The sequence below is a fragment of the Pseudoliparis swirei genome, chromosome 7 (assembly GCF_029220125.1).
Source record: "Pseudoliparis swirei isolate HS2019 ecotype Mariana Trench chromosome 7, NWPU_hadal_v1, whole genome shotgun sequence".
In the NCBI taxonomy this organism is placed as follows: domain Eukaryota; kingdom Metazoa; phylum Chordata; class Actinopteri; order Perciformes; family Liparidae; genus Pseudoliparis; species Pseudoliparis swirei.
Window position 1 is genome coordinate 24,358,674 of NC_079394.1, and position 12,789 is coordinate 24,371,462.

Consider the following 12,789-nt stretch of genomic DNA (forward strand, 5'->3'; position numbering starts at 1 on the left):
TGCTTCATTTACATTTCCAACAATTTTTTTTTTTTAAAGTACACATTCCTCCAAATGATAGTGTTTGACATTCTTTATTCAATAAATCATATCATACTGATCAGTAATCAGTTTAAGGTCATACTTGTTGACTAACTCCCCGATACACGGCACAGATAAAGGGAAACAAAGCGGTAACGGTCAAAAGGTTCAGGACAGAAAGCCAGACGTGACGAAGAGGGCACACGGTCTCAAATTGGGGGAAAAGGGACCTGACAAATAGATATATCGGCAACTGTAGGCCGAATCTTTAAAACTGCGTTACTGAGGTCAAGCGGTGGAATCAAAGTCGGCCCACTCGATCCGAGAAGGATCCTTCCGGCTTTTTATTGCATCTGTTATGTGACAATGAAAAGTTGGAGAGAAAAAACGTCTCCAGCCTCAAAAGCATGCAACAAAACCCAAAATACACCCAAACAAGCGTCCTCTCATAATCATTCTGATGTATATAACTCAGAGTAGAGCTGGACGAACACAAGGTGCTTCAACTCTTATTCAAGAAAGAAAAAACACGTTTTAAGACACAAATGCTCCATGAAAGTGCACTTCGTCATTAGCAGTGTTTAAAAAAAAATGTATGCGTGAGTCTCGCCTTTTGTAGTGTTCTGGTGATATGTTTATATGTTATATGTTTATATCTATGATGTCAAATTTAAAAGTAACCGTCACAAAAATAATGCTTGATTCTTTTAAAACTACATGACTGGAGGTCTTGGCTTGGTGTTTTAATACGGCCTGTGTGTGTGTGTGTGTGTGTGTGTGTGTGAGAGAGAGTGTGAGTGTGTGTGTGTGTGTGTTGACGTGGTCGTGGTTGCTTTCCTTCTGCCTCTACGCCTCCAGTTCGAAAGCCAAGCCGACTTTGTGGCCTCCGCCGTTCACGTTCTTCCCGTCGAGCAGACCGGAGAGGGTGAGCTTCACTCCTGCGGGGAGGACAGTCAGATTTATGTATCGCCCCGTGAGTGTTGTCACAACATGTTATTAAAATATATATATATATCGAGAGATTTTTACAAATCCAGCAATCGGCTAACCTGGCCTGAGGGTCTGTGTGTATCCAACTCCAACGAGGCAGGCGTTGTTGACTTTGGTCTGAAACGTCACGAGACGATGCAGTTACATCATTTACTACACATGGACACATCGGCCTCCAGTCAACAACTGCAGAGGAGTTAGATGAGTGTCTCGGGTACATTACAGATTACTTTAGATATCATGTAGCTGACACTTTCATCCAAAGTGACTTACAATAAGTGCATTCAACCACGAGTACAAACTTTATTATGGGAGTTATGAGAGTTATCTATGATTAATCAGCCAGACTAGCGGCTCTATGAGGGTGGCGATGTTGGCCTGTTGGTTTGTCCATCCACCATTTTTGGTCTCGACAACAACTGTGACGACTGATGGATGTCAGCGTCCTCCAGAGGACAAATCCTACTGACATTATTCTGAGGGTAATAGTTGGTGCTGGTCTTTGAGCTCCATGCTCCCGATGTTAACATCGTCAGCGTGTGGCTCCAAGTGCAACAAAGTCTCCCAAGTTATAAATATATATTCCACCCCTGCAGTGTGCGGCTGCCCCCGTGGTGTTGTGTTGGGTCGATGCTTACAGACAGGAAGGCGTCCTTATCCAGCTGGTATTTGGCTCCGATCCCAAAGCGCGTGTTGTTGCTGCCAGCCGTCCAGGCCAGGTGGACCGCCGTCTCCAAGCTGCCGCTCACCTTCTGGTAAATGGAGCCGGTGAACTCTGTGCCATCATTTCTGAAACACACACACACAAAAGACAGAGATTGGAACGTGGACGTTTCCTTCCAGAGGAAATCACTTCCTTTTCTGCCTCTGTGTCACTTCCTTTTCTGCCTGTGTCATTTACTTTTCTGCCTCTGTGTCACTTCCTTCGCCTGCTTCCGTGTCACTTCCTTTTCTGCCTCTGTGTCACTTCTTTTTCTGCCTGTGTCACTTCCTCTTCTGGCTCTGTGTCACTTCCTTCATCTGCTTTCGTGTCACTTCCTCTTCTGCCTCTGTGTCACTTCCTCTTCTGCCTCTGTGTCACTTCCTCTTCTGCCTCTGCGTCACTTCCTTCGCCTGCCCCTGTGTCACTTCCTTTTCGGCCTCTCCGCAGTGACTCACACGTTGCTGTGCAGCTGGAAGTCGCCGGCCTTGTATCCGAGGGCGAAGTTGTTCTGGGTCATCTTGGATTTGGCCGTGTCGAAGGCCAGCTGGTAGCCCGCCAGCCAGCCCTCGTAGCCCAGCACGGCGGCAGCGTGGATGGTGGGGCCGGCCATGTCGAAGTCCAGGTCGCAGCCCACATTTACAAAGTCGCATTTGTAGCCGGACTTCAGCTTGGCACTCTTCTTGCTACAGGAGGGATATAGCAAGGAGAGATGTGTTCATGATAAACATCTGTATTGTATTTAATCAAGACACTGGAAACCCACTCGGGGCCGCGCTCACCCGGTGTTGGGCACGAATGACGCGTCCAGACCGAGCTTCAGGCCCTTAGCCAGCTGCGGGCAGAGAGACGGACAAGGAGGCCGTGAGCTCATGAAACTCCATGTGAGAGTGAATGTACGGATGTGTGTGACTCCACCTGGTCCTCCATGGTGACCTCCGAGGTCAGAGTGTTGTCTGTGTTCCACTTCTGGTTGAAGCTGAGGCCCAGCTCCTTCACTTTGTACTTGGTCTCCAGGTGGCCTCCGGACTTCCCCGTGTCGGTGTTGTTGGAGCCGGAGGTGGCGAACTCCTGCAGAGAGGGGAGCGAAGTGATGAAGGGGGGTGAGGGGGGGGTGTGATGAAGATGAAGAGGAGGTGAGCGGGTAAGCAGAAAGGAACATTACAGCTACTATAAGCACGAAGGGGAGAGAAAACATAGAGGAGGAAGAAGAAGAAGAAGAACTACACCTTTTGAAATGGATAAATGAGTTCAGTGTGTGTGTTTGTGTTTCTGTGTGTGTCGGGGGAGGGGCACTGTGAAGACACTATACGGGAGAGTTTGGGCGTCGGGGGGGAAAGGGTGTCACTTGGACGCAAAGAAACGCTTGGCACATAACCGGTGTCACTGGCTGTACCGTATCAGTACTTATGCACACACACACACACAAACACACATACACACACACTCTCTCTCTCTCTCTCTCTCTCTCACCATCTGACAGGAACGTCCAAAGAAGAAGCAGGAAAATAAAAACAGAGAAAAGAGAGACGGTTAGGGAGAACAGAGTGGACGTCTCTCTGAAGATGGGAAACAGAAACCCGACACAGAGAGGAGACGTTCACAACGTGGAGGGTTTTTTTTCCGTTTGAGTTTTTTTGCGACACGTGGGGAAACGATGCGAGGGCTCATTATGGTTTTACCATGGCAACGGGTTTAGAGCAACACAACAGTGTTAATCTGCCGACTGTGTAGATTACTCAGAGTACTCGCACTCTGACGAGAAGCGGCGCAGAGGACGGGAGTCAGCAGAGACAACAGAGGTACTCACAACGCCGCTCTGGGACTTGGTCTTAACGTCCAGCTTGAGAACTCCATATCCTGGGAAAGAAAGGGAAATTAGGGACAAGGTGGGAAACTGACATCCTGGTGCTGCCCAGCGTGGCTCTCGAGCAGCTGCAGCACGAATAAACATCGCAGGGCAAACTAATGTGTTCCAAGGAAACGACAACATCGGGTCATACATCGAATATGAATATAAGAGTTGTGGAGTTACCAAAGCCCTTGTTGAAGATGTCTTTGGCAGATTTCCCCAGGTCCGAGTATGAAGGAGGGACGGCCATCGTGCCTGAGGGAACAGACGTGCAGGTTATGACAAAAAGAAGAGCACACGCTTGCAGAAGAGGTCGAAATATCCAAAAATGTATGTATTTGTTGTCCCTTGCAAAGGGCCACACTCCTACAACAACAGAAACCTGGATCCAGCTTTTCCCACAATGCAACTCAATCGTCTCTTTGTGTCACATGTCAGACTGTCCAACTCGGTGGAATGAGCCTTTAAATCCAAAGCGCTGCAAACAACTAGCAAGCTGAAAAGCCTCCTGCGGAACACGTGGAGGAAGACGAGCAGAGCAACTCAAGAGGACATGAACGCCTGTGAAGCGCACACACACACACACACACACACACACACACGCACACACATGCGCACGCGCACACAGAGCGTCTTCTACCAAATATTTACCAGCAAACAGTCATCCAGCATACGGTAAGTGACATTTCGTCTCAGCCGGAAGACCCTCACCATCTGGAGAGGGGGGGGGAGAGTGTCTGAGTGGGTGATATACTCTTCCCCCCCCCTCCCCTCCTCAATCTTCCATGTGAACCCTATCGATTGCCTGGCAGCGGTCCATTAGCAAGCAGCGGATGTTGAACTAATGCGACTGATTCTCAAAGCAGAAGAGAAATGTTGCTTTTGAAAAAGATCAAACAGCCATCCAGCATTATGCCTGTGAGAGAAAGAGGTTGAGTTATGAGATATGCGGCCCGATGCAGGAGAGCTAACCTCAGCAGCAGCAGCTTTGGTTAGTCAGCAAATACGAGTCCTGCACACCACTGCACTGCAGCGGGCTTCAGACGGTCATCAGGGTCCCCGGGCTCAGTGTGTGTGTGTGTGTGTGTGTGTGTGTGTGTGAGGAAAACATTTTTGAACTGGGTGACTGCGGGGAAACCTTTATAATCTCTTATCTTTTACTTGTTTCGTTATGTGCTTTTGTCCTGCTACTATTCACCATGTGTGTGTGTGTGCGTGTGTGTGTGTGTTTGTTTGTTTGCAGATGATGGAGACTTTGTTCTCAGAAAAAAAAGGAAAAAAATGATGTTGAATTGAACCACTGGAGTTGACGAAGATGGAAAATCCGTCACAAACGTGCATGTGTGGCCCAGTCCAGGGATCCTGATGATGAGTCCCCTGTCCCTCTCGACACCCCCTCCCCCACTCACCATGTCCCTTGGGGGCGCGGTGCTGACACGTCCCACAGTGACCTTTGTTCCCTGCCGGCTTGCCTTTTCCTGCCTCGTCCGGCTGCACCTTGCACGCCGCTCCTTTCTCTGCCATGACTCCTCAGAGGGGGGGGGGGGGGACAACAACGGGGGAAACTTGGCAAGAGGTCGAGCACTGTGCACAATACGTGGGCTTGTCTGAGAATCGGCGGCGAGTGTTCACATGTTCCTTCAGCATGCAGTCGGAGCTGGCGTCGTGCAGAGAACCGGCCGACCATTGCGTCACATTGAAGTGTACGTGTGCACGGGCCGGCCGAGGAAGAACGCGTGTACTTGAACGTGACGCGGGCTGAGATGTGTTTTTTAAAATCAGACAAGGATAACTGATAAGTGGCGAGAAGGGTAGAAAATGATGATGTGTTGAAATCTTGAAGCCTCTCGGCCATTACAAGGGCACACCGCCATCATGTGGACACATGTATGACATCATTATGTCACCTACAGGCGGGACAAGTCGAGTCCTATTTAGAGCCATCCCACATGCTGCAAACTTGGTTTCAAATTATATGTAGTTCTGACAGAAAATGTTCATGACTGAATAATCAATGGGCAGAAATATCCTTAGGTACACTGTTGGACCGCTTGGAAGCATAGGAAATAAAAACATTTGCGTATTTTCCCCTTTTAAATTGATATGGTGAACTTGTTGGCAAATAGTTGCTTATTTACAGATATCTCTTGTCTCTTGTCTCTTGCACAGCTTTGTTATGACACAGCATGTATTTCCAACTAAGCCCCACCCACTTCAAAAACAGCCAATTCAAAGAATGAGAAAGAACCCAAAAACAGAAATGCATCGAGTGAAATGACCAAATTTGATCGAGCTTTGTGGTCCCAGAGCTCAAACTACGACACCGGTTGAGAAAAATATTATTTGTTTAGGGCCTTTATGGTCGCCAACACAAATAACCCCCGACCGTGAACCACACAGTGCGTGTGTGTGTGTGTCATGAAGCCCTGTCCCTCTCCGTCTTCCTCAGTGTCGCTCTTCTTCATTTCTCAAACGCTGAGCACAAAGTGTGCCAGCTGACCTGCCTTTCTCACTGACCACGGTGCAAGTCATTTTCTGTCTTTGTCACTTCCCTCCTTGCCCTCCATGGTTGACCCTCTCCCTTGCTGACCTTCGTCCCTCGGTCTCGAACTCGCGGCTCTAAATTTAGCCCAGGTGAACCCAACACTACAACACATGTGACTGGGCCTGGGGGGGGGGGGGGGGGGGGGGCAAACTGCGGCCCACTGGCCATATTTAAAATGTCTCGAGGTGAATTATTAAAAACAAACTGGATTGTGGCTGGAACATATTTCTAAGAAATTGCACTAGACAAATATTAAACAACCGAGTTTGAACCCTCGATGGAGGCTGAGGCTGTTTGCACAGAAACAAACATCTTACTAGTGATGCCTGCTCTGTTTGGTGCAGCTTAAAATTATGTATCATTTATTTTTGCATCATACTCTTTTAGGTGGGCCCTCAGGCCTTGAAGTAACAAAAATACATATTTGCCAAAGTTTGTCTGCTTTAACTTTACTTACTTATAGATTTACACACATAACATCATAATATCTTATGTTGGCAGTTAAGCCTACACTGCATGAAAGTTTAAAAGTATTTAATTAGTTTAAATTAAAATTTGAGAGCAGCAGATACAGAAATACTTTTTGCAATATGAGGGTTCAGTAGTTATTTTAATTGGAAATTAATTTACCATTTCACATGGGGTGTTCTGGCTTTCTCTCAGTGTAACGGGTCGAACACAAAACATTCATTATATCGTTGTTCCTGCTCTTCTCTAAGCAATCCAAAAACCGCAGGAGTCTCAGCATGTGTCCTCCTGCCAGTTGAGCCCATTAAATCCTGTATGAAAACTAGATCTGTTTGTCTTTACTGTCCCTCTACGGCGTGTTTACACACACAAACAAACTGCTGCCGCCGGTATATTCCACGAGCAGCAACCAGTCGAAAGCCTGGACTGAGCTCAAAGGTCAACAAGTCATTGAGAAACAAAGGTGTTAAATGTGTGTCGATACAAATTGGGAGAAAAGCCACCTCTTGTATTTGTGAAGGCCGGTGTGTCGGATGATTTTTTATATAATAGTCTGAATAGTCTTACTATTTAAACATGATTAGCAACAATTTTGAAATTGTATCCAACAGTTGAAGAACAGCGAGAATTTCTCTCAATGTAGTACAAACCCTGATCTTCTGATCATGAGCTGACCTACACAAACTAAAACTATACAATTGTGTAAACTGGTTGCCCAACACTCCCCAGACCCTCAGATAACGTGAAACCAGGGCAAGTGTGCATGGCATATATAACGGGGGAATGTGTGGCTGTGAGATAAGGTCAAGCGCAGTCAAGTTTCACCAAGACAATTTATAGCATAAGGAGCATGAGGTGGATGAAAGTGTTCCACCGTGTGGTGTGTTCATCCAGTGCTGCTCCAATGCTGTTGACAACAGTTTAGACTGATGTGTGTGAGCACTTGTTTACCAATGGGGCTCATTATGCTCACTGCAGCAGCCTATGGACTGTTTCTAAGCCTGGAGAAGGAGAGCAACACTCTTTAAAAAAAAGAAGATAAATCACTTAATATCATTTTTTTTCTTTTTTTTTAACTGTTCAACTTCAACGTATTCCTCTACTGACCGTGATGTTTTATTTGCCCAATAATAGGAGGAAGGAGCATGCATGCGTAAAGGTGGCCATGTAGTGGCCAAAGATAACGGTCCCTGTTGAGCAGTGCGCGAGGACATTGTGCTCCTCGACGTCCTGATAAGACGGTCAAACAAGACGTGTGACATCACGCCGCCCCGTGACATAAGAGGACGTCTGGTTCCCACTAAACCTGCGTCCGCGAGACTTCTGGTGTCCGCTGAAGGGTCCCATGCAAAGACTACCAATAAAACACCTAGCATACAGCTGCTGCACATACACACACACACCATTTTTTATGTGTGACGATCATTTCTCACCGACGTCAAATAACTGCTTCGTCACGCAGACGAACCGACTTGGAGAGAATAAATTGTGTGTTTCCTTTTGTCAAAGAACAATCGGCTGCAGTCAGTTGTTTCTCACCTGTATTCGTGGGGCGGAGCGCGCGGAGTGTGACGGGCTAGTGTCGGAGCAGCGGGTCCACGGTGAAGGAGAAAGCCGAGACAACGCGCACTGGGCAGGCGCGAGTCAGACGGAGGGCGGGGCCGTACTGCGTTTGACATTGAGCAAAAGGGAAACTCATAGATACTTAGTTATGCTGTTCGTATATATTTTACGCATGTGAGTCTTGTGACACACACTATTGCTCAGAGGGTGGGATCATAATCATATAGTCATTTGATATTAAGCATCGAGAAACCATATATACCAGATGTCTAAATAATGACAGTGACAGGTCGTCAGAATCAACACTAGAATATGTGTATATGAATTATGAGTTGATGACACACAGTACTTCTCTGTGAGGACAGGCGGCTCTCTAGATTTGATTAGATATTCCTTTATTAGTCCCACAGTGGAATTGCAGAATTGCTCTATTCAGTCAAAACTAGTTTTGATGTATGTGTGTGTATACATATTATTTTATTTTATATAATAGAATTTATGAAGAATTACGCTTACATGCCTTGGTGTGTGTGCGTGTGTGTGTGTGTGCGTGTGTGTATTACACAATTTATATGTTGTTTCACACTGGCAGTGGCTATAATTTAATATTATATAGATGTGGATTTCATATTATATGATACAATATACGTTATATTATATTTATGATACATTATTGTATATTATATTACAGCTACTGCACATTGGGAAACGCTACATTTGTTTGGGTGTAATGACACTCTTAAACCACTGGGGGGCAACGACCTCTAGCTAATATTCCAAAATACAGTGATATGTTTTGCCCTGACCCTAATCTCAGAATGAGAACAATTTAGGACCCGGCCTCAGTGACACAGCCCACCGGAGACATGGCTGTGTCTACTACCGCGCACTTGAGCACTTCGAGTGACTTTCAGTGTTCGAAGTGCGCCACTGAAAAAACCAGCAGAATTCAGTGCACTGAAAGTACCCGGATGGTGCACTGCAAACGGGCAAAAAATGTAGTGTAAAACGATGGACACTACTCGCCCTAAACGGCCGCCATCTTGGCGACGTAGCGGAAGAGGAGGAGCCCATTCGCCAGCTTTTCATTTTATTTCTAAAACAATGGCGGACGAGATGGCTACGGTAGCACAAGCGGTAGACCACGGAGGCTCCTGCCGCGATTGTGGAGGTATCGCAGTTTCCACATGGGGTGGAGAAAGGGGTAAACAAGGGACACAAAGAGGGCAAGAAGTGCATTCATTTGGTAAGTTTAAGTTTCGCGCTTATCGCAAGCAGATTTGCGTACGTCACTCCCGGCAAGTGGTTAACGTAAAAGTGTTCCATTTGAGACAGCACTTATCAGCGACGCAGTGCACTGCAATACAGTGCACTGTATTGCAGTGTACTTCGTAAAGTGTGCGGTATGGTGTCATCTGTGAACGGAGAGCATGCGAGCTCCGACGCCGCTCACAAACAGAGGCTGACGGCCGACCCGACCCCTCCACCAACAGAGGCGCGCGCGACGGCCCGGCACAGAAAGCAGACTCGTTTCCAAATTGAGCGACTCCGGTTTCGAGGAAGACCTGCGATCGTCCCCGATTTGCTCCCCGGTTCGGGCGGACGTGTCCCCGCTGCACTCGGCGGACCCTCCCGCGGGACAGCTGTCCAACTGGTACCTCCAGTACGGCGACGTGGGTTTCCAGATCCAGAGGGACAACGAGGCGCAGTTTCATTCTGGCAAAAGCTTGGCACGCCAGCCACAAGTAGGCTGTAGCGCACATGATATAGTGTTATAGGTCATAATATACAGTATAGATGAATAATAAACATGTGTAATGTATTCCACCGTTTATAGAAATTAGGTTAAATGACATGTTTCCCTTATTTTATTATTACTTAGAACTTTTATTCATCCTAATTTCCACATTGCATTAACCTCAGTGAACAGCATCTGTAAAACCAATACATTTTCATAAGATATGTTACTTTAGCATTGCTATTTCTTCAGAATATTAATTGGTGATTACCTTTTTTAATCACTAATGATATAGTCTCCACCTCTGAATATAATTTGTTATCAATATGATTCCCACAACAATCTTGCCATATTGGAGCTACAGAAGGTTGCTGGATGTATAAATAATGACATGAACATGTTGTGAAGATGGCTAAACTAATGAAGTCTTTGCTCTGTGCTCGCAGCTGACAGCGGAGGCCCGCTGTAAGCTCGTCAGCTGGCTCGTCCCCGTCCATAAACACTTCCGTCTGTCCTTCGAGTGCTGCTGCCTGGCGGTGAACATCGTGGACAGGTTCATGGCGTCCACGCCGGTGGCCGCGGACTGCTTCCAGCTGCTGGGCGTCACTGCGCTCCTCCTGGCGAGCAAGCAGGTGCGGCCTCGTACCCCCGTCGCCATGATTGACCGTTGGATTCGTCGCCACTCACTAAATCTCTTTCTCTTTCTCTCTCTCCGTGGTCACCCAGGTGGAGGTGGGCTCGCCGCGCATCGGCCACCTCCTCGCGCTGTGCTGCGACCTGGAGTGTCTCGTCCTCCGCCGCCTGAACTTCCGGCTCGCCGCGCCCACGCTGGCCTTCTTCCTGGACTACTACGCCAACTATCCGGACGCAGCGGGACCCGGGCGGCGCGGCAACCTCGCGCGCAACGTGTGCGAGTTGAGTCTGGCGGACTACGCGCCCGCTGCGCGCTGAGGATAGCCGGCGAGTTGCTGGAGGAGCAGCGCGCGCGGCCATCCAAGTGTAACATAGTCAATCTGGTCTGCATTAAATCCAGCTAAAATGGAATTTACGCCACTTGCTGTGGTTAAGGTGCACTTGCAATTTATTATAAGACGCAAGGGATTGTGGGGGATCCCCAGAATGACTCGGGATTCCTCATGAGGTAACGTCTGTCTGATCGGGTCTGTGGGCTATATCGGGGTAATAGATGGGAAGAGTGAATTAAAAGTGAGCTGGCTTTATTTGTTTGTTTAGTAATTGTCTTAGATTGTATTAGTCATGTTTTCATTAGGTTATGAATTAGTTTTATGTGCTTCGTCGCCAGTCATGTTAATAGTAGATAACCTAGCTAACACGAACGTGGCTCCGTCTTTAGAACGGAGCACGCGCCGTTGCCCACCGACGCTGACAACGTCCTCTGTTCCTTTGTATGAATGCAGGTATGTTACAGTGTGTTGTTAATGAGTGAGTTGTTATTATTACTCTTATTTAATTGTTATAAATGTGAATAATTAATTAGTTAAGAAAGACAGTGTAAATCCACGATACGATCACTTTGTTTTGTTCACTGTTTTGTATATTATGTGACTGTATTTAAATGATAACGAGACTGACTCGGGATTCCTCATGAGAACGGAGCACGCGCCGTTGCCCACCGACACTGACAACGTCCTCTGTTCCTTTGTATGAATGCAGAGAATAAACAGTTGCTACCAGCCTGCCCAGCTCCAGGGAGAATCATTGAAAAGGAGACATCTCACAGGGGTTACACAAGCGCCCCGAGATCTGTGATATGGACCCCGTGGAAGCGAAGAGCCACTTCCGGTCCCAGTTGGGGGGGTCAGGCGCAACCACAATCTGGCCGAGGTAGGGACATTCTGGCTGCTGGTGGTGTCGTTAAACAGGGTGAAGTGATGTCTGACGTGTGATGTCTACATGTGTGTGGATGTGAAAAGGAATCCCCGCTAAACTTTGGGGGGGGGGGGGGGGGAATCTGTCCAGATTATGGACTGGAGACATTACTCGTCCGTGGCATCTTCATGCATGCGTAAAACATGAGTTTCCACTAATTTATGCATACATTTACATTTACTCTGTTTGGTTGCTTAACAATAAACACCAGACTGACATAGCTTTAAATGTGATGTTTAAAGCCCTCTTTAGGGGGCAACAGCTGATACAAGTGCCCTTTGTGGCCCATAGCTGCTGGAGGTCAGTTCACTCACGTCCAATCATAGCGTCACAATTTTGAAACTGACCTGTGCCAACACTGAAAAAAGTGAAACAACTGTCATTCATGTAAAGTGCATTTTTAATTTGGTCTCATCCAAAATCATGGTTTCCGGTTTAAACAAGTTGTTTTCACTTTCCCTAAAAGCAAATAGAACTCCCCATAGACAAAATTAAAAGCAATAGTTTTTATTTTATTTTATATACTTTATTAGAGAATGTGCACAATATAGCGACAGGGATCAGCGAACAAGTATTCTTTTTTGTTGTGTGTGTTCTGTTTGCAGTAGTACTGCATAAAGTAACAGGAAGGTAGAGCAAACATACAACGTAAAGTGAAAAATGAGAAGAAACACAACTAATAAATAGAAAAAGAAAAGAAAAAAAACTTGAAAATAAGGAAAAATAATGAATCATAATACGCCCACCCACACCCATGGCCTTTACATTTGTTCACAGATTTTTGTAATACATGGTTTTGGTTGCGATAAATCAGACAGATGGACAGAACCTAACGCACCTCAATCATTGGGCAACAATGACAGGTCTTGGAAATAGGAAATGAAAGGCTGCCACTTCCTCGTGAAATGGTCGTCCTCTAAGTGTATATTAGATTTTTTCAAGACTCAGGAAAAACATTACATCCTTAAGCCAGGCAGACAGATGGTGGACCTGGAGACTTCCAAGCAAGCAGTATTCTGCGA

General features: G+C 46.7%; 2 protein-coding genes across 3 annotated transcripts; one reads left to right on the forward strand and one right to left on the reverse strand.

Annotated features, from left to right (window-relative positions):
* Nucleotides 1–58: 58 nt before the first annotated feature.
* On the reverse strand, nt 59–8,223 carry vdac3 (voltage-dependent anion channel 3). 2 transcript variants are annotated; one of them, XM_056418135.1, is made up of 10 exons: nt 8,116–8,223; nt 4,973–5,089; nt 3,747–3,818; nt 3,522–3,571; nt 2,630–2,782; nt 2,494–2,546; nt 2,170–2,397; nt 1,650–1,800; nt 1,071–1,128; nt 59–959 (listed from the first exon to the last, which is right to left on the reverse strand). In XM_056418135.1, the coding sequence occupies exons 2-10, from the start codon at nt 5,085–5,087 to the stop codon at nt 868–870; spliced, it is 972 nt and encodes a 323-aa protein (XP_056274110.1). In that variant the 5' UTR covers nt 5,088–5,089; nt 8,116–8,223; the 3' UTR covers nt 59–867. The 2 variants fall into 2 exon arrangements, with proteins under 2 accessions (XP_056274110.1, XP_056274111.1); XM_056418136.1 differs by lacking the exon at nt 4,973–5,089 and having other exon boundaries at nt 8,116–8,212.
* Nucleotides 8,224–9,034: 811 nt separating this feature from the next.
* LOC130196213 (cyclin-O-like) lies at nt 9,035–11,576 on the forward strand. Its single transcript, XM_056418137.1, is given in 4 exon segments — nt 9,035–9,666; nt 9,668–9,884; nt 10,324–10,509; nt 10,604–11,576. Coding segments are annotated over 4 exon segments (750 nt in total). The 5' UTR covers nt 9,035–9,544; the 3' UTR covers nt 10,829–11,576.
* Nucleotides 11,577–12,789: the final 1,213 nt, after the last annotated feature.